We start from the raw sequence: 22,408 nt of genomic DNA, 5'->3' as shown, positions 1-22,408 counted from the left end.
AGGCTTGAGCCACCGCGCCCGGCCCCACCTAATTGTTCTATCCATTATTGAAAGGAGGTGTTGAAGGCTTCAACTATTATTGCTTTTGAATTTTCTGTTTCTCTCTTTGTTTCTGTCAGTCTTTCTTCATATATTTTGGTACTGTGTTAGTAGGTGCAAATATGTTTATAATTGTTACCCTCTTCCTGAGAGACTGACCCTTCCATCATTACAAAATGACGCTCTTTAGATATGAGATAAAGAGTATATTTATATAATGATATTTATATCTAAGTAAGATCTAAGGATGAAAAATAATATATATTCAAACAACCACAAGAAAACTGAAGTGGCTATACTAATGTTAGGAATAATGCTCAAAATCCTAAGGAAATTGAATACTTGAACAAAGGATTCTTAGCAAAGCAATTTTACTTATGTGCAGAGGGGTGGCTCCCTGGCCAGTTGCCATGAGAGCACACCTGAACAAAGGGGCAACAAAGAGCCTTTATTCCTGACGCAAGTCCTGCCCCTGTACCCTTTCCCCATTGGCCGGGGTTGGGTCGTACAATCTAAACTAATCCTGGTTGGCTAAACGTTTTATTTTTTTTTAGATAGGGTGGGCACGTAAAGGAAAGTGGAGGGAACAGGGGAAGGGGTGTCTGTAATGAGCCAGAAAGTTAGTCCTCCTTCCAAATAAGGAAAGGAATGTGAGCTGGTACTGATAACTCTTTGTAGTGTGGAGGGCCTGGGCATTTAACAAAGGCAAGAAGGGAAAAGAAGAAAAAAGGAGAAAAATTGAGTGGGAGGTAACTATGAATTAAAGAATAAAAGATTAATCGGATTATTTGAAGAGAAACCTCATCATATCCCACACTAATATTAAACAAAACAGACTTTAAAAATATATATAGTTTGATATATATCCATGTGTGTAAGATATAAGAGACAAAAGTTTTTAAAGTCTGTTTTGTCTGTATATGTCAAACACTTACCTATTTTTTAAAGTCTATTTTATCTAATATTGGTATAGCCATTCCAGCTTTCTTGTGGTTGTTTGCATGATATATTATTCTTCATCTTTTTATTTTCAATCTACTTGTATTTTTAAATTTAAATTGTATCTTCTGGAGACTTAGATCATTTTTAAAAAATTCAGTTTGACAGTCTCTACCTTTTGATGGGCTTGTAATCCATTTACATTTATTTATTTATTTATTGTTTGAAATGGAGTCTCGCTCTGTCTCCCAGGATGGAGTGCAGTGGCACAATCTCTGCTTACTGCAACCTCTGCCGACAGGGTTCAAGCGGTTCTCCTGCCTCAGCCTCCCGAGTAGCTGGGCTTACAGGTACCTGCCACCATGCCTGGCTCATTTTTTTTGTAGTTTTTAGTGGAAATGGGATTTCGCCATCTTGGCCAGGCTGGTCTTGAACTCCTGACCTCGTGATCCACCTGCCTGGGCCTCCCAAAGTGCTGGGATTACAGGTGTGAGTCACCGCACCCCTCCGGTTAATCCATTTACACTTAATGTAGTTGTTCATACAGTTGGATTTATGTCTGCCATTTTACTTTTCGTTTTCTCTGTACCTCATGTCTTTTTTTGTTCTGTATTTTTTTTTCTATTTTATTGTATTCTTTTTCTGTTTTCCTTAGTATTAAGTGAATGTTTTCTAATGCAGCATTTAAACTTGTGTAATGATTATTTTTCACTACATATTTTTGAGAGTTTTTTTTTTTTTTTTTTTTTTAGTGGTTGCCCTTAGGTTTATTATATACATCTTAACTTGTTAGAATCAGCTTCAAATTTATACAGGCTTTGTTCCAGTGAGATGTAGAATCATTATTCCTATATACTTCTATTTCCTTTCCTCCTTTTTTGTGATATTAGTGTTATATCTATTAATGTTACAACCCCGAGCATATATTGTTATAATTATTACTTTACCATCAGTAGTTATTTCTTCTTTTTTTTTCTTTTTGAGACGGAGTCTCGCTCTGTTGCTCAGGCTAGAGTGCAGTGGCACGATCTTGGCTCACTGCCAGCTCCGCCTCCCGGGTTCACGCCATTCTCCTGCCTCAGCCTCTGGAGTAGCTGGGAATACAGGTGCCCGCCACCACGCTCAGCTAATTTTTTGTATTTTTAGTAGAGATGGGGTTTTACCATGCTAGCCAGGATGCTCTTGATCCTCTGACCTCGTGATCCACCCGCCTCGGCCTCCCAAAGTGCTGGGATTACAGGCGTGAGCCACCGTGCCTGGCCAGTAGATATTTCTTTAATGTAGCACAACTTTCCTCCCATCTCCTCGTTTGTGCTGTTATTAGCAAATACATTATATTTCTATATATTAACCGTCCAACGATACATTATATAATACTATTTTATGTAATGGCTGTTAAAATCAGGTAAGAGAAGAAAGAAAACTAGGCATTTATAATGTACTTTATAATTACATAATTACCTTTACTCGTGCTCTATGTTTTTAAATATAGATTTCAAACTATCATTGGTGGTCATATGCTTTGAGTCTGAAGGAAATCCTTTAGTGTTTCTTATAAGGTAGACCAGCTAGCAAAACATTCTCTGTTTTTATTTATTTAGGAATGTCTTCATTTTGCCTTCATTTTTTTTTTTTTTTTTTTGAGACGGAGTCGCCCAGGCTGGAGTGCAGTGGCGCAATCTTGGCTCACTGCAAGCTCCGCCTCCCAGGTTCACACCATTCTCCTGCCTCAGCCTCCTGAGTAGCTGGGACTACAGGCGCCCGCCACCACGCCCAGCTAGTTTTTTGTACTTTTTAGTAGAGATGGGGTTTCACCGTGTTAGCCAGGATGGTCTCGATCTCCTGACCTCGTGATCCGCCCATCTCAGCCTCCCAAAGTGCTGGGATTACAGGCGTGAGCCACCGTGCCCGGCCTTTGCCTTCATTTTTTAAAGATTTAAATACTTTTCGAGATAAGGTCTCACTCTAGTGCCCAGGCTGGAGTGCAGTGGTGCAATCTTGGCTCACTGCAACCTCTACCTCTCGAGCTCAAGTTATCTTCTTGCCTCAGCCTCTAAGAAGTTATCTTCTTGCCTCAGAATATCTGCCACCATACCTGGCTAATTTTTGTATTTTTTGTAGAGACAGGGTCTCAACTGTTGCTCAGGCTGATCTTGAGCTCCTGAGCTCAAGCAGTCCACCTGCCTCAGCTCCCAAGCCTTCAGTTTTGAAAGATCGTTTTATTGGATACAGGATTTTTGGTAACAGTTTTATTTTTCTTTGAGCATTTTGAATATGTTATTCCACTGTTTTCTGGCCTCAGTTGTTTTTGCTAAGAAGTTAGTTGTTAATCTTAGCCCTTGAAAGTAACTAGTTGTTTTTCTCTTGCTGCTTTCAAGGTTTTCTCCTTGTCTTTGACTTTCATCATTTTAACCGTGATGTTTATTTGTGGATCCTGTTGAGTTTATGCTTCTTGGAGTTTCTTGTGTTAGGTTTGTGTTATTCAATACATTATGTTGGTACACTTTTTTTTTTTTTTTTTTTTTGAGATGGAGTCTTGCTCTGTTGCCCAGGCTGGAGTACAGTGGCATGATCTTGGCTTACTGCAACCTCTGCCTCCCAGATTCAAGTGATTCTCCTGCCTCACCCTCCTGAGTAGTTGGGACTACAGGCACCTGCCACCATGCCTGGCTAAGTTTTGTACTTTTAGTAGAGATGGGGTTTTGCCATGCTGGCCAGGCTGGTCTCAAACTCCTGACTTCAGGTGATCCTCCCGCCTTGGCCTCCCAAAGTGCTGGGATTACAGGCGTGAGCCACCACACCCGGCTGTATGTTGTTACACTTAATGGTGTTCTACAGGTCTCTGAATCTGTTCATTTTTCTTCATTCTTTTTTCTTTCTGTTCTTCAGATTGCATAATTTCTATTGATATATTTTCAGGTTCCCCAATTCTTTCTAATGCCAGTTCGCATCTCCTCATGGGTCCCTTTAGTTTATTTTGCTGTTATGTTTTTCAACTCCAGGATTTGCATTTGATTCCTTTTTTTTTTTTTGTAAATTCTATCTCTTTATGATATGCTCTATTTGATGTGACATTGTCATCGTACCTTTCTTTACTGTTTAATCATAGTTCTTTGAACATATTTATAATGACTACTTTAAAGTCATATATTATGTTAAATCCAACATATGGTCACTCTCACAAGCAGGTTCTACAGCCTTCTTTTTTTCTGGCACATGGGTTATACTTTTCCTGTTTCTTTGTCCATTTTGTTATTAACTGGACATTTAAAATAACAGGTATCCAACCTTTTGGCTTCCCTGGGCCACATTGGGAGAATTGTCTTGGGCCACACATAAAATACACTAACACTAACAATAGCTGATGAGCTAAAAGAAAAAAAACAGTCCGTGCATAATTTTTGTGATACCCACCACCACAGATAAGCAAAAAGGTCCTCGCATCCTAAGGGTTGGACTCGGCTGTTTTAAATAATATATGGTAGCAAGTCTGGGTATCAACCTTGTTATTGTCACTTGTTTATTTGTTTAGTGACTGGATGTAGTTTTCCCCCATATGTTGTAAAGCCTCTGATCTTGTTCCTCAGAGAGGTACAGCTTTGGATATGCCCAGCACCTTGGGATGACAGTGGTTTTGGCAGGGTTCTCTTTGTCTTTTCCTGACCATACTGCCAGCTGTTAAGTTCCATTGATTTTCAGCTGATTCTCAATTGTTTTCAATAATGCTTTGGGGCACACATTGTTCTATGGACTAATCCAATCAAATCCAGGCTCCTTTGAAGGAATAGTTCCCAAGGTCAGTGTGTGGTGATATTTGTTCTAACATCCACACTGCTGGGTTTTATTTTTATTTTTTATTTTTTTGGTCTCTCCTGAAAAATAGCCTACAGTTTAGTCTGTATCCTCATTGAATTTACAAATTTCACCATTATCTTTCACCAAAACCTCCACTGTTTTAATTAAGAGTACCCTTAGGCTTGAACTTTTTTTTTAATGCCCTGTTGTAAAGAAGTCAGTTGTTCTGAGAAAAGATGAAGAGCTAACTGTTTTATGGCCTACTTCTCCCCCCAGGCAAAATCTCTAGAGTCAAGGCTCTGAGTTAGGGGTGGGGACAATAGTATGCTTCTCTCTGAAACCCTGCTTTAGGAGCAGTTGGGGAAAGTGGGGGCAGTAGCCTGAGGTCTTTTTGGCTTGCCTCTTCCAGTGTGGAATCACCACTTTATAGGCCAGAGCAAAGGTAATTGAGGCCTCAGTATTTTTTAGCAGTGTTGCACAAAAGGTAGAGCCTCTGCCCTATGCGTGGAGGTTGGGCAGAAGAAAGGAGGCCTGCCTTTCAGATGCACTTGTCTAGAACTTATCCTTAGCAATAATAAGTAGCTGTGGAAAGGATGAGAAATGCTGATATGTCCTACTCCTTACCTAAAGATGTCTGGGAGCTAGAAGTAGAGGAGGATCCCTGTGTTCTCGGCTGCCTTTCTACATAGCAGAGCCAAGGGGGAAGGAGCAGTCTTGGTTAAAATATAGTCATGTGCTGCATAACGATGTTTTGGTCCATGATGTGGTATATAGGATGGTGGTCCCATAATATTACAATGGAGCTGAAAAATTCCTATCCCCTAGTGATGTAGCTTTAGCTCATAGAACAAGGTGTGACTCACGTGTTTATGGTGATGCCAGTCTAAAAAAACCAACTGCACTATCATATAAAAGTATATATACATATACAATTATGTACAATACATAATACTTGATAATAAATGTTACTGGCTTGTGTATTTATTATACTATTTTTTATCATTATTTTAGAGTGTACTCCTTCTACTTATTAAAAAAAAAAGTAAAAAAAAAGTTAGCTGTAAAACAGCCTCAGGCAGGCCCTTCAGGAGGTTTTCTAGAAGATGTGGAGATGAGACAGTGATGTGGATGATCCTGACGGTCTGTAGGCCTAAGCCAATATGTGTTTGTGTCTTAGTTTTTAACAAAAAAGTTTGAAAAGTTAAAAAGTCTGAAAAATAGAAAAAAGCTTATAGACTACTGATAGAAAAAATATTTTTATACAGCTGTACAGTGTGTGTTTTAAGCTATGTTATTGCAAAAGAGTAAAACTAAAATTTTAAAGTTTATATAAAGTAAAAAACTTACAGTAAGCTAAGGTTATTATTGGAGAAAGAAAATGTTTTAAATAAATTTAGGGTAGCCTAAGTATACAGTTTATAGAGTCTGTAGTAGTGTGCAATAATGTCCTAGGCCTTCACATTCACTTACCACTTACTCCTCCAGAGCACCTTCCAGTCTTGTAAGCTCTATTCATGTTAAGTGCCATTTTTAAATCTTTTATACCATATTTTTTATCATACCTTTCTATATTTGGATACACTTACAAATTGCCTATAGTATTTAGTATAGTAGCATGCTTACAGGTTTGTAGCCTAGGAGTCGTAGGTTCTACCATATAACCTAGGCGTGTAGTAGGCTGTGCCATCTAAGTTTGTGTAATACATTCTGTGATGTTCACACAATGATGAAACCGCCTGAGGATGCATTCTCAGAATGTATTTCTGTCGTTTTAAGTGATGCATGACTGTACCACTAGCTCTTGCTATTCTAACCGAATTTTCATAGATATTCCTGAATAAATGTTTTTTTGCTGTTTGCCCTTAGGACCATTTCAGAGGCTATAAAAATGGCTGTTTTAAACATAACTTCTATCAGTTTCCCTGGTGAGTAGGTCTGTGGAACTTCTCACCTTGTCTTGTCAGAAGTTGATATCCCTCTGGACTACAATGTTAGCTTTTTTTTGTAGTAATAATTAGTACCTTCGCCTTATTTAGGACTTCATAGCTTTCAGGTACATAATCATGCGAATAAATCTGAAAACCTAAGAGGAAATGAGAAAATTCCTTGAAATAAACAGCTTTCTGAAACGGACACAAGAAGAAACAAAAATCTGAATAGTTGTATACCTATCTGACTGATTCCTAATTTAAAACCCCAAGAGGGAAATTACAAGAAAATTATAGACCAACATCCCTTATGAACATAGTTTTTTTTGTCTTTTTTTTGTTTTTTGTTTTTTTGAGACGGAGTCTCTCTCTGTCCCTCAGGCTGGAGTGCAGTGGCGTGATCTTGGCTCACTGAAGGTTCCGCCTTCCGGGTTCACGCCATTCTCCTGCCTCAGCCTCCCGAGTGGCTGGGAGTACAGGTGCCTGCCACCACGCCTGGCTAATTTTTTTGTATTTTTAGTAGAGACGGGGTTTCACTGTGTTAGCCAGGATGGTCTCAATCTCCCGACCTCGTGATCTACCCGCCTCTGTCTCCCAAAGTGCTGGGATTATAGGCGTGAGCCACCACGCCCAACTTGAACAATAAAGTTGTATACAAAATATTAACAAATTGAATTTGAAATATATAAATAGAATGCAATATTTTGATCATGTGGGATTTATGCCAGGAATGCAAGGCTGGTTTTACATTAAAAAAAGTTTTGTTACATAAATAGAATAAAATAAAAAGTATCACTTCAACATAAATAGAGAAAATAGAAAGTTCCTTCTCTGTATAGTTGCCTTCTCTTTAGTACTTTTCTATGCAAATCCTAGCCACCTCAGTAGCCCTATCTGTAGTCTTTATTTTGCTCATTAAATCTGCTTGTTCTTTTAGGGATTTTTTTTTCCTGTGCCTTCTCTCTTCTGGAGAGCCCTAGCAGGTAGGAAGCTGGTGTGATTGTGGGGCTTTGTTTTCCTTCCCACAGGGATCACAGTCCTCTACTGCCTGTTTCCAGCATCTGAAAACTATTGTTTTATATATTTTGTTCAGTTTTTAGTAGTTTACAGTGGGAAGGTTAGTCTTCTGGAAGAAGTCTTGCCCACACTTTTTGTCATTCTTACCCAATAGGTATAAAGTAATGTATGACATTTCATGTATAAATTCATGTATACCGTTCATACATACTTACATTTTTTTGGTTACCAGTGTGGTTGAATATCTTTTCATATGCTTATCAGTCATTTATGTTTCATGTGACCTTTTTTTCCTATAGATTTTGTTTTTTTTCTTAATGATTTGTAGGTGTTCTTTTTTTTTTTTTTTTTCCTGAGACGGAGTCTCGCTCTGTCGCCCAGGCTGGAGTGCAGTGGCCGGATCTCAGCTCACTGCAAGCTCTGCCTCCCGGGTCTACGCCATTCTCCTGCCTCAGCCTCCCCAGTAGCTGGGACTACAGGCACCCGCCACCTCGCCCGGGTAGTTTTTTGTATTTTTTTAGTAGAGACGGGGTTTCACCGTGTTGGCCAGGCTAGTCTTGATCTCCTGACCTCGTGATCCGCCCGTCTCGACCTCCCAAAGTGCTGGGATTACAGGCTTGAGCCACCGCGCCCGGCCCCGTAGGTGTTCTTTTGTACACTCTGTATACCAATTTCTTGTCCACATTTAATTTTTTAGTTCTCTTGGGACTAATTTTTGTGTGTGAAGGGTCTAATTTTAATTTTTTTTATATGAGTAGTTGGAATAATTTATTGAATTTTAAATATTTCCTACTGACTTTTTTTTTTTTTTTTTAAACACCAACCCTATTATATACTAACCTTTTGTATGTGTATGCTGGCATGTTTCTAAGTGCCTTATTTTTTTTTCCTCAGTGGTCTGTAAATTCCTGCACAATACCATGTGGTTTTTATTACTAAATGTGGTAAGATGACTCTTCCCTTCTTCATCTTCTTAAAAATCATCTTGGCTATTCTTTTTCACTTTATTTTTCCAGGCGCATTTTTGAGAACAACTCTAATGGGTCCACCAAAATACCCTATTGAGAATTTAATCTGAATTGTGTTCCTTGTATAGATTCATTGGGGGAAAACATTGATTCTTCTCACCCATGAATATAGTATATCTCCATTTATTTATCTCTTTAATACATTTCAAGAATGTTTTATAATTATATTCATAAGAGCCTTGCTTGTTTTTCATTAGACTTCTCAGATTCATTGCCCTTGGAACACAGTCACCATATTAGGAGGGAGCTCAGACCGCATGGAGAGGTTATATGTTGGAGGTTCTGGTACTAGCCCCAGCTAGTCTATCAGTCAAAAGCCATCAACTACCAGACATATGAGTGATTTAGCCTTCTCAGAATTCCATCCTCTAGCTTTCTAGTCCTTTAGCTGAGGCCTTAGACATCATGGAGCAGAGATAAGGTATCCCTGTTCTGTCCTTTCTGAATCCCTGACACAAATTGAGAAAGGTAGTGTTTTGTTTTGTTTTGTTTTAAATTAAGATGGGTTCTTGCTTTGTTGCCCAGGCTAGAGTGCATGATCACAGCTTACTGCAGCTTCAACCCTCTGGCCTCAAGTGATCCTCCCACTTCAGCCTCCAAGTAGCTGGAACTACAGGTGTGTGCCATCAAGCCTAATTTTTTTTTTTTTTTTTTGAGATGGAGTCTCGCTGCGATGCCCAGGCTGAAGTGCAGTGGCTCAGTCTCTGCTCACTGCAACCTCCGCTTCCCGGGTTCAAGCTATTATCCTGCCTCAGCCTCCTGAGTAGCTGGGACTACAGGCACATGCCACCATGCCTGGCTAATTTTTTTTTGTATTTTAGTAGAGATGGGGTTTCACCGTATTGGCCAGGTTGGTCTCAACTCCTGACTTGAAGTGATCTGCCCGCCTCAGCCTCCCAAAGTATGAGATTACAGGCATGAGCCACTGTGCCCAGCCAAGTCTGGCTAAATTTTAAATTTTTTGTAGAGACAAGTTCTCGCTATGTTGCCCAAGTTGGTCTTCAGCTCCTGGGCTCAAGCAGTTCTCCTGCCTCAGCCTCCCAAAGTGTTGGGATTACAGGCATAAGCCACCACGCCCAGCCCATTAATTGTTTTAAGCCGCAGAGTTTTGGGATAACTTGTTACTAAGAATAGAAAATGAATACCGCAGGCATCATTATGCTTATGATTTGGCTTGTTTTATAAGTTTCCTATGGGAACACATAATCAGAATATTCTAATATAGTATATGGGGAATAGTTTCTCATCCTGGATTAATAAATTGGTATTTATTACTGTTTTGTGAGCTTGGGGAATTTGTGTTATGTATGATTTTAAAAAACAGCTGAGTTTGTAAGGCAGAGGAATAGACTCAGACATTGAAAATTCATCACGAACACTAAGCTCCTTGGGAAACTGGACTTACTCTCTTTTGAGGGTATACTAACATCCCTGCATGGTTGAGAATGAGGTTTCATTTTGCGTGACATTTCTGTAGTCAGATATATGTTACACAGAGTTAAAACACCCAAACTTGTCTTGAAGACCTCTTAATTTAGTTGTACAGTCTTCCTAAGTAGGTTTCATAAATTGACATTCAAGAACATAATATAAAACTTCTTTGCAGCATTTTCCTAAAGATTCTAATTTACTTCAAAAAATTCTCACAAAGTTTGCTAATATTGAATGAGTCATTGAAATAAGCCAGGCTATGTACTCAACTATATAGATTATTTCTCTGATATTTTCATTTTATGTAAATATGAAGTATACATACAAGTACATCTCATTGTATTGTGCTTCACTTTATTGCATTTCCCAGATATTGTGGGTTTTATTTTTTTAAAACAATGGAAGGTTTTTGCAAACCTGCATTGAGCAAGTCTGTTGGTCCCATTTTTCCAATAGCATGTGCTAACTTTGTGTGTTTTCGAGATTCTCGCAATATTACAAACTTTTGCATTATTCTATCTATTATGGTCGTCTCCGATTAGTGATCTTTAATATTACTATTGTAATTGTTTTGGGGCATCATGAACCATACCCATATAAGATGTCAAACTTAATCAGTAGGTATTGTTTGTGTTCTGACGGCTCCACCAACCAGCCATTTCCCGGTCTCTCTTCCTCTCCTTGGGCCTCCCTATTCCCAATGAAATACCTCTGCAATGGCTGCTAAGTGTTGAAGTGAAAGGAGAGTCTCACACCTCACTTTAAATCAGAAACTAGAAATGATTAAGCTTAGTGAGGAAGGCATGTTGAAAGCTGTGATTGGCCAAAAGCTAGGCCTCTTGTACCAAATAGCTAAGTTGTGAATGCAAAGGAAGAACTCTTGAAGGACATTAAAAGTGCTACTCCAGTGACCACATGCATGATAGGAAAGCAGAACAGCCTTACTGCTGATTTGGAGAAAGTTTGAGTGGTCTGAATAGAAGATCAAACAGCCATAACATTTCCTTAAGCCAAAGCCTAATCCAGAACATGTCTAAAAATGCCCTTCCTGAACCTCTGTACTTAATTGATAGTTGACTAGTTATAGAGTTCTAGACTGGCATTAGAATTCTAATAGGATAGCCCCATTATCTTCTGGCATGACTTTTTGCTGATAAGAAATTCCATGGATATTTAACCTCTGATTCCTTTGTGGATGACTTTTTTTTTTTTTTTAATCTGAAAGCTTTTATTCTTCTCTCCTGGGCATCTGAATTTTCAGTGATGTGCTGAATTATCCCTTTGGGATCATGTTTTTCTCTGTATTTGGTTTTATGTCATGTTGTAGTTTTTCCTTGAATGTCTGGTGATCCTTTATTTTCCATTAATATGTATGGATAAACAAAAAATTACTGTAAGAGTTGGTTGGGGTTTATTGATTATCTGGTTTTGTTTAGAGTAATTGGTTAGGGAACTAGTTAAATGTTGGAATGTAGGAATCCTCCTCTGGCACTATTCAGTTTCAGTAGGGAAGAACCTTCTAATTTTCTTGCCTGAAACATGAATGCTTGACTGTCTTTTGGAATGGGGTGGTAGACTCTTCAGCAAATCCAGACTTTTATTTAATCCCCCATTTTAGTTCATGTCTTAATCCTTTCCTCTGTTTCACTAGATATTTCTTAATCTTGAACTAATCTGAAGTTCTCTAGGACCCTTGTCTGTATTCCCGCTAATCTGAAGTTTCTGTAGGACCCTTGTCTGTATTCCCCCTTCTTTTTATTCTAGGACGTGACTTCCTCTTAGTTTTGCCAGTTACCACTTCTCCACCTACTTTGAGTTTTCCCTGAAATTTGTTGAAGTCTCTTGCCCTAAGGGCCTATTCTTCTGTTCTCTGTTACTGTGGGTTTTTATCTTTTTTTTTTTTTTTTTTTTTTTGGTGGGGGGGTCTACTTTTATTTTAGAGAGAAGGAGAGAAAATAAACAAAATTGCCATTTTTAACTGATATGTACTGTGAATCTCTAATGGGTAACGATTTAGGATACAGCTTTTAAAGGAACATTTGATATTTCAAAAACAGTATTCTCATACTTGTTCACCTTACATTCTAGGTGGTTTAAGTCCTAGCTTCAGTACAAATTTGCTTTATGATCTTGGGCATGCTGTGTAGTGTGGGAACCTGAAGTACTTCACATATTGTAAAGCAATGGTTTTCAAACTCTTTTTGACTGTAAACTATAGTGAGAAATACATTTTACTTCACAACTTACATACTTCCATGACATAATATCCTTACGTGCAATGCACTCTGATTTTTTTTTTTTTTAAACTCTGGTTGTGACCCACTAACTTGATCTTACTGCCCACCAATGGTGTGCAACCTACACTTTGAAAAACAGTATACTAGAGCAGTGTTTCTTAAAAATGTGAGCCAGGGCCAGGTTCAGTGGCTCATGCCTATATTCCCAGCATTTTAGGAGGCCAAGGCGGGCGAATCACAAGGTCAGGAGTTTGAGACCAGTCTGACCAAGATGGTGAAACCTCATCTCTACTAAAAATACAAAAATTAGCTGAGCGTGGTAGTGGGCACCTGTAGTCCCAGGTACTTGGGAGGCTGAGGCAGGAGAATCACTTGAACCTGGGAGGCAGAGGTTGCAGTGAGCTGAGACTCAGTCTCAAAAAAAAAAAAAAAAAAAAAAAAGTGTGAGCCAGATATATTTTCAAGTTGAGTATTGAAAAAAACGTAAGAATTTAGGAAAAACCTAGCAGGGCTTTTGTGAGTTTTAAAAGGTGTGTTAATAATCCTCCAAAGGTGAAATTCTGCCCTTCCCTAGAGTTATCTTGAGTCACCCTTGGCTTGAGGCCATGCAGGGATTTCTACAGTATTGAGAATTATCTTTAGTGAGATCAAGTGGCAGTCATAATAAATTGAAATACAGTTTAAAATGTGCTTTAAAAACACATCTTTTAGCCAAATTTAAATTGATTATGTATTTAGCAAAGCAAGGCATATCTGTTTTTTTTAAAAGATAATTCCTAGATTGTGCAGTTTGTTGTACCTTTCATAATATTCATGCAGAGCTCTTTATATTGTGGATTTAGTGATATTTTCTAGAAGAATGCTGTTTTTAAATTTTATTTTTTATTTTTGGAAGAATGCTTTTAATAAATCCTAACTCTGATGCTGAAGAGATGACCACAAATTGATGCTGCAGGTTATTACATATATTAAGTAAGTGCGTAGTCAAATTTCCTTGAGGCAACACAAAGACTTAAGGCATTGGAAATGGTTAAATATGATATACCATGATAGTAGATAGTACTCTGAATTGTTCCTTGGTAAATACTTGGGAAGATCAAAATACAGTTGGCCCTCCATATCTGTGGGTTCCACATCTGTGGATTCAACCAACCTTGGATCAAAAATACTCCAGGGGAGGGAGGAAGAGTCTATACAGAATATGTACAGACTTTTTTTCAGCTCATTATTCCTTAGATAATATAGTATAACAACTGTTTACATAGCATTTACATTGTGTTAGGTGTAAGTAATATAGACATGATTTAAAGTATACAGGAGGCTATGCATAGGTTGATGGAAATACTAGACCATTTTACACGAGGGACTTGAGCATCCTCAGATTTTGGTATCCAGGGGAGTCCAGGAACTTGTCCCCATGGATAATGCAGATCAACTGTATACTTATAAGTTTACATGTAGGACATTCTCTTCATTTAAATAGAGGTCACTAGGACCTTAAATACGCATCCCTTATTTACTCATTTGTTTATACATTTTGGAAGAAATCAGCATCCATTTGAAACAGATATATGTCATCGGTTCAAGAAAACCTGGTTAAAATTGTCCCAACAAAACTTGGACCTCTTATGATAATTAAATTCAGAGTGACTGAGCAAACTACTGTGTTGTAGTACTCAGGGCATGATCCAAAAGTTACCTTGTCAGCCACAACTCTAGTTGCTGATGATGCAGCGCTGTAAGGTGGTGTGAATTTTTCCTGTGAACTTGTTTGTTTCTAAAGACGTTTTCATTTTTAAACCTTTAAGTGAAATTCTGATAGAAAATATCAGCATCTCTTGCAGGGAGAATGCCAGGTGAGCAAGCTGTCACCATAGGAATCAGAATGGACGTTATCATCCGTAGTGAGAATGGCAAATGGATAATCAGCATCAGCCCAATTGCCAGACTGAAACATCATTATGACAGACTTCATTTGCAAGAATTCTTAAAATGGAGAAGCTGAAGAATAAAGTGGCCAGTGCAGATATTGTCTGTGCTTTTTACATTTAACAGATTTATTATGTGTTCTTTTTCTTTTCTTTTTTTTTTTGAGACGGAGTTTTGCTCTCGTTGCCTGGGTCGGAATGCAATGGTGTGATCTCAGCTCACTGCAACCTCTGCCTCCCGGGTTCAAGCGATTCTCCAGCTTCAGTCTCCCAAGTAGCTGGGATTACAGATGTGCACCACCACGCCCGGCTAACATTTTGTATTTTTAGTAGAGGTGGGGTTTCAACATGTTGGCCAGGCTGGTCTCAAACTCCTGATCTCAGGTGATCCGCCCGTCTCAGCCTCCCAAAGTGCTGGGATTACAGGCGTGAGCCACCATGCCTGGCCTGTGTGCTCTTTTTCTTACAGATTGTTACTCATGTTTATGAAATAAAACAAGAAGATAGGCTGATCTTTTTTCAACCTATTTATATTTTCTGCTCTTTTTTCTTATGAGAAAATTCAGTGTTACTGTTTCACAAATGTACTAGAGTTGGGACATATTAAGCATCTACAAATGCAAAATATTTCATAATTTTTTAAATAATGAAAACTATGATTACCATCTTTTCTTGCAGGATAACTACCATAAAAATGTTTTTGACCTATATAAAAATGTTGCATGTCTTGAACCTACAAGTAGGCCAACCAGCAGTACATAACAGCAGCTTCTCTTCTCTCATTTAACCGTTTACAGTATGGCTTACTCTTCACAACTGTTTTACCTTAGCTGCCAAGAAACTTAGTAAAAACAAAAGCCCTTAAATATAGCAGTCAAATATCTTGTAAAGCTTTCTTGCATTTAATTAATTGTGATTTAATTTTTTAAATTTATTTTATTTTATTTTTTTTGAGATGGAGTCTTGCTCTGTTGCCCAGGCTGGAGTGCAGTGGCAGGATCTGGGCTCACTGCAAGCTCCACCTCCCGGGTTCACACCATTCTCCTGCCTCAGCCTCCTGAGTAGCTGGGACTACAGGCTCCCGCCACCACGCCCGGCTAATTTTTTTTATTTTTAATAGAGACAGGGTTTCACCGTGTTAGCCAGGATGGTCTCGATCTCCTGACCTCGTGATCCGCCCACCTCAGCCTCCCAAAGTGCTGGGGTTACAGGCATGAGCCACTGTTCCCGGCCCTCTGATTTCATTTTTAATTTTTCTGTTTATATTTAATCTTGTAAGCACTCTTGAATTCTTTTTGATTCCAGATTGTGTGGAGAGTAGTCAGTATAGATGTGGTAAATATATACTGTGGTAGTACCTTTTCCGTTTTGCCTGATAGCATTACTTTCTGTGTTCTGTATCTTCCCTTCTCAACTTGCTTCTAGTCTTTTGAAGGCAGGAAATCATCTCTTTCAGAATTTGCTTCAAAAGATTGTTGTGAGAGTGAAATTAGTGCATATAAAACACTTAGAATTGTCTTTGGAATGAAGTACTAACGTTAGCAGTAGTACTGTATTTTAATATGGAGCACAGCAGACTGCTCAATAGACGTTATGTACTTAATGGGAAGGGTTTAGTAGGAAAAGATCTTTCTATATCATAATACCTAAAAATAATCAAGAATTGGAAACTTCTGTTTTAACCCAGAGCCAGTGGAGTTGTAACATTAACTGCTTCTAAATACTTCTGATGTTTGGGAGAATTCAGATGTGACCTATCCCACCCAAGCATTATGTAATGCTGGGATATAGTTCTGGGGGAGAAAAAACAAAAACAAATTTAAATGCATCTTCAGGCTAAGAAATGGATTACTGAATGGATAAGCTATGGAAAAACATTAATTTCTTTCTGGAGGAGGAGACCCAAGAGTTAGGTGCCCAGAAAAAGTCTTTTTTAAAAAATGTGTAACATGGGGCTGGGCATGGTTGCTCTCCCCTGTAATCCCAGCACTTTGGGAGGCTGAGGCGGGTGGATCACGAGGTCAGGAGATGGTGACCAGCCTGACCAACATGGTGAAATGCCATCTCTACTAAAAATACAAAAATTAGCCGGGCGTGGTGGTGAGCACCTGTAATCCCAGCTACTTGGGAGGCTGAGGCAGGAGAATCTCTTGAACCTGGGAGGCGGAGGTTGCAGTGAGCAGAGATTGTACCACTGCACTCCAACCTGGGTGACAGAACGAGACTCCGTCTCAAAAAAAAAAAAAAAATGGTAACATGTTCTTAAACCTACTATGATTGTGCTTAATGATGGGGCTATGTACTGAGAAATTCATTATTAGACAGTTTTGTCATTGTGCAAATATCATAGAGTATACTTCCACAAACTTAAATGGTATAGCTTACTACACATCTAGGCTGTGTACAAACCTGCACAGCATGTTACTGTTTGAATACTGTAGGCAATTTGAAAAGTAAGTATATGTGTATCTAAACAAGAAAAAGTACAGTAAAAATACGGTTTATATGGGACCACCATTACATACGCAGTCTGTTGTTGACAAAACTTTGTTATGTGGTGCATGACTGTATTTTCCAATCCTGAAAGTTATTTTGTGTCTTTTTTTGTGCTAGCCACAGGCTACTTAGCCTGTAGTGTTAGAAAAACAGACTTTCCATTTGTATTTCACCTTGAAATATATGCACTCATGTTCATGATTGTTATCTCAATCCATTTAATTCTACCATCAAGGTAGATTGTTCATAAAAATGGTCATTACGATTCTTTTTTTTTTTTTTTAAACATAGTCTCGCTTTGTTACCCAGGCTGGAGTGCAGTGGTGCAATCTTGGCTCACTGCAAGCTCTGCGTCCCAGGTTCATGCCATTCTCCTGCCTCAGCCTCCCGAGTAGCTGGGATTACAGGCACCCAACACCATGCCTGGCTAATATTTTGTATTTTTAGTAGAGATGGGGTTTCATCATGTTAGCCAGGATGGTCTTGATCTTCTGACCTTGTGATCTGCCCGCCTAGGCCTCCCAAAGTGCTGGGATTACAGGCACGACCGCACGCGGCATTATTAATTCTTAAACATAGGCATGTTGTAGTAATTCATTATTTATGTCACTGTTAATAGCCAGCACCAATTTTGAACTTCTCCTTGTTCAGTAGACTGTTTTTCAGTGCAGTATCTTTATTCTTTAAATTCAGAGAGTTTTTTGAAGCATCAAGTAAGTATTTATTAACTCCTTATACCCTATCCTAGATAAAAAAGAAATAAAAAGGAAACCCTGCTCAGTGAATAATCTTCCCCTTGAGGAGCCTGAAATCTTTTGGTGGTTGATGAAAGAAACATGTGTTGAATATAGGCCTAAAGATAATGGGTACTCAAATACATAATTGAGGTTGTGAACACTATAGATCATGAGAGGTGGGAGAGATCATTATATCCTGACCTACCTAAGGGAAATTTTGTGGAGAATGTGAGATTTAAGTTTGTTCTTAAAGGGCAAGTAGGATATGGAAAGATAGGGGAGGAAATCTAGTGAAGTATTTCAGGTAGGGAAAAGACTTTGAACAAACACACGGCCTTTAGAGATTAAGAGAGCTGGTTTCACATTGAGGAGGTGGTAGTGGGAGGAAGGAGAGAAGAGGACTGGCTATATAAGGTATTCACATAATTGAAGTGGGATCTTATGTGAGTTTGTATTACTATTAGCGTTAGGGAGAAAGAGTTAAAATATATCTTAAAACTCTGTTAGAATGCAGCCTCTCAAGGTATGGCAACTATTTCACCAAGTCATCATTATGGAATTTATATTAATTATAAAGATATGTATTATAAAATAAAGCCATATATTAAGGATATAGATATCTTTGAAAATAGATAACTATAAAGATACTACTGAATAACTGACAAAACTATGGGGATTTCCTGTACACTATGGATCGAGAAGGAGTCTTATAGTCCACATAGTCAACATGTATCTCATTTAGTGTGTAGTACATACATAAGCAGAGGTGTCCATCTCTAGTTTTCAAACTAAGTGGTAATATCAAGCAGACATCTTTTTGTTAGTTGAAATAAATTAAGTATTAGGAGACATCATTTATTAATGGAAATTAAATGCACATAACCATTTTAACTTCAAGGGTAAAAAGCCCCAGAAGATTTAAGAAAAGGGCCATTCAAGAAACAACTGATTTTACAGAGAAGCAGCAGATTCTGCTTAGAATGACTAATGGCCATTTTGGGATAAAAAAAGGTAGTAAACATAAGACTGCTGGTTATATGTAGCATGTATGTTGGCTCATGCTTCATTTTCACCCCCAATAGAATTAATTTTAATTCTGGGATAAAGACAACTGTTTGACATATTACTTAGTATTAAAAATAGCTGGAAATTTAATTTTTTAAATCAAATATTTTTTAATCAAAAATCAAAATATTCCCACCTAAGAACAGTTTCATAAAAGGTGATCCTGAATCAGGATGTGGTGGCTCACACCTGTAATCCCAGCACTTTGGGAGGCCGAGGCAGGCAGATCATTCAAGGTCAGGAGTTTGAGACCAGGCTGGCCAACATGGTGAAACTTCATCTCTACTAAAAGAAAATACAAAAATTAGCTGGGCGTGGTGGTGCAGGCCTGTAATCCCAGCTACTTGGGAGGCTTAGGCAGGAGAATTACATGAACCTGGGAGGAGGCGGGGGTTGCAGTGAGCCGAGATCACACCACCACACTCTAGCCTGGGCAACACAGTGAGACTCCGTCTCAAAAAAAAAAAAAAAAAAAAAAAGTGACCCTGAATCAAAAACTACCAAATTGGTAGTGAAAAATGTCATATATGTCAATATTACGTGGACTCTGAATGCCAATCTTAGGATTATAGACTTTAGCCTTCATAAAGCAGAGAGTCATTATTGATTTTGGAACAGGAAGTGTTAAATATAAGTTCTTTGTAAGTGTGGAGCTATCTTATTTTACTGGCATAGCCACAAATGAACTGCAGCAAATTCAAGTCTTCATATTTTTACTTCAAAAATCATGTGACTTTTGCTGTTCTTTATAATATATCCACATTTGTTTTATTGTAAAATTATTTAATAATAATTGACCAATGAAAAGAATGTGCCTTATGTCTTGTGACTTTGTGTGAACATGCTTAGAATACCTGACCTACTACGGTTCAGCAGTACCTTATCTAAATCAGCTTTTTTAAGGACAGCAACTTGAATATAATTGAAAGGTAATTTTACCTTTTAGCTTCCTGCCCTGGAGTTAATTACAAAGCATAGGCATTCTTGATTAGGTTACCATCTTTACGAAGATTTTTGCCTGTATCTTTATATAAAGTATGTACTGGTTTTGAATGGAAGAATAGTTTTGTATATTATGAGCTAAATATCAGAGTTGAATTTTTAAATTTTACTCTCAGAAGTTCAATAATCTTAAGTGATTGAGCTAATTGAAGTCCTTGTTTATAGATATGGAAGTTCAGAATTGAAGTTTTATGGTTTTGAAGGTTAGATACAAAAGGATTTAACATTTGTTAGAATCAAATCGATACGATGTGTCCGTATTTTTGTAATAAGTAGAATATAAAACAATAAGCTTTTTTAAATCGAGACTTGAGTCTCACTCTGTGGCCCAGGCTGGAGTGCAGTGGCACTATCTCGGCTCACTGCAACCCCCACCTCCCGCGTTCCAGTGATTGTCCTGCCTCTGCCTTCCCAGTAGTTGGGATTACAGGTGCCCCCCACCACATTCAGCTCATTTTTGTATTTTTAGTAGAGATGGGGTTTCACCATTTGCCCAGGCTGGTCTTGAACTCCTGACCTTAGGTCATCCGCCTGCCTCAGCCTTCCAACGTGCTGGGATTACAGGCGTGAGCCACCACACCGGCCCATTTTTTGAGTACCTATTATATGCCAGGTATTGTATTAGATACTAGAAAGATAAAGAGAAGTAGAGAGATAGAAAGACAGAAATAATTAGATAAATAAAACTTGGTTTCTGCATTGATTGATTGAGACGTCGTCTCTGTTGCCCAGACTGGAATGCAGTGGTGCGATCTCGGCTTGCTGCAACCCCAGCCTCCCGGGTTCAAGTGATTCTCTTACCTCAGCCTCCGGAGTAGCTGGGATTATAGGCACGCGCCACCACGCCCTGATAATTTTTGTATTTTTAGTAAAGACAGTGTTTTGCCATATTAGCAAGGCTGGTCTCGAACTCCTGACTTCAAGTGATCTGTCTGCCTTGGCCTCCCAAAGTGCTGGGATTACATAGGTGTGAGCCACTGTGCCTGGCTGTTGGTTCCTGCTTTTAGTTGAGGGGTGCTGAATACGTAAAATATAATTGCTGTAAAGCACAGTAAATACTATAATAGGGATATGCACCTAAAACATATTTGGGTAAAAGTGGATAAACCAACCAATTTAACTTCAGTACCATAAGGAAAGCTTCTGAAACCTACTCCAGCCTGGGCGACAGAGCAAGACTTTGTTTCAAAAAAATAAAAATTAAAAAAAAGAAGGGACTTATGCTGAAACTTTATAAGTAGGTAGTGTTCCTGGGGTGGGAATGTGGGAAGAAGGGCATTCCAGACAGAGGAAACATTATGTAACCTTCGGGGAACTGCATAGAGTATGGTTTAACGAAAATGAGAAGGCATGTTGGAAAGGTTAAGAGATGACTCTTGACAGTAGACAGCTGCACTTTGTATACAGCCCAGAGGAGTTTGAACTTTATTATTTAATTATTGGAGTATCATTGAAAAACATGGAACTTGAGCACACCGACTCTCATTTTGAAGTAGTTTGGAGGGTATGTCAGGAGTGGTAATGATTATGGGATAAGAGGAGCAATTAGAATATCATTGCTGTAGTCCAGATGAGGCATGGTGAGAGTCTGAAATGACAATGGGAGTGACAAGGATAGATTTCAAATATGTTAAAGACGTTGAATCAATAACATTTAATGATTAGTTGGGCATGGTGGCACATAATCTCCACTACTCTGGAGGCTGAGGCAGGAGGATCACATGAGCCCAGGAGTTTGAGTCTATCTTGGGCAATGTAGCAAGACCACATTTCTTTAAAACAATTTTTTTAATGATTGATTGTGAGTAATGAGAGAGAGAGAAGGGTCCAGTATGAATCCCTGAATGATGGGGTTAGATGGGCACATTTCTCACTAGATTTTTGGAAGAAGTTTTACATATGTGAATAGCTTCTACAAAATTAATAAATATATAAAAGTAACTTCTGAGTAGGTTATTTCTAAGTTTTTCTTTATTTTTATTTATAGATGCCACTTCAAATGAACAACAAGATCTTTTCTGTCAGAAGTTGCAGCAGTGTTGTATACTGTTTGATTTCATGGACTCTGTTTCAGACTTGAAGAGCAAAGAAATTAAAAGAGCAACACTGAATGAACTGGTTGAGTATGTTTCAACTAATCGTGGTGTAATTGTTGAATCAGCGTATTCTGATATAGTAAAAATGGTAAGCCTCTAGACTTATGTTCCTCAGATGTATGTAAATTTAAGATCTGAGGTATAATAATGGATTAATGAGACTGATTTTAAATAAATGTACAATACATCTCCCAAATTTTAAAAAATAGTTCATTTGAAAGATTATCCCATCCATTCCAATGATACCATCATTGCATATACAAGTTTGGGAATTGAGAGAGTCACAGTGGCTGGTGGCTCCCATATTGGATAGTGCAGATCTAGAGCTTAAGAGAAGGATTTAGGCCTGGGATTATACAGATCGATAGGTAATTAACGTCATGGAGGTGAATAGTTACTGAGAACTTTTATTTATTTTTATTTATTTATTTATTTATGTTTTGAGACGGAGTCTCACTCTGTAGCCCAGGCTGGAGTGCAGTGGTGCAGTCTTGGCTCACTGCAACCTCTGCCTCCCGGGTTCAAGCAATTCTCTGCCTTAGCCTCCTGAGTAGCTGGGATTACAGGTGCCCACCACCACCATGCCTGGCCAATTTTTGTATTTTCAGTAGAGATGGGGTTTCACCATCTTGGCCAGGCTGGTCTTGAACTCCTGACATCGTGATCCACC

At 38.5% G+C, this 22,408-nt stretch overlaps 1 protein-coding gene across 6 annotated transcripts in view; it reads left to right on the top strand.

Moving 5' to 3' along the window:
* PPP2R5A (protein phosphatase 2 regulatory subunit B'alpha) overlaps positions 1-22,408 on the top strand; it is a 74,915-nt gene that overhangs the window by 18,740 nt on the left and 33,767 nt on the right. For 4 of the 6 annotated variants that reach the window (XM_003918785.3, XM_009199023.4, XM_009199020.4 and 1 more), the window contains exon 2: positions 21,630-21,826. In XM_003918785.3, the coding sequence (XP_003918834.1) occupies positions 21,630-21,826 (197 nt within the window). Of the gene's footprint in view, positions 1-23; positions 789-17,334; positions 18,587-21,629; positions 21,827-22,408 lie in introns of those variants that run through there. The other 2 variants (XM_031655865.1, XM_017954604.3) reach the window with 2 other exon arrangements.

The sequence above is a fragment of the Papio anubis genome, chromosome 1 (genome assembly GCF_008728515.1).
Source record: "Papio anubis isolate 15944 chromosome 1, Panubis1.0, whole genome shotgun sequence".
Classification (NCBI taxonomy): Eukaryota; Metazoa; Chordata; class Mammalia; order Primates; family Cercopithecidae; genus Papio; species Papio anubis.
Note: the sequence above shows the minus strand (reverse complement) of the source record. Positions and strands in the feature narration are given on the sequence as shown.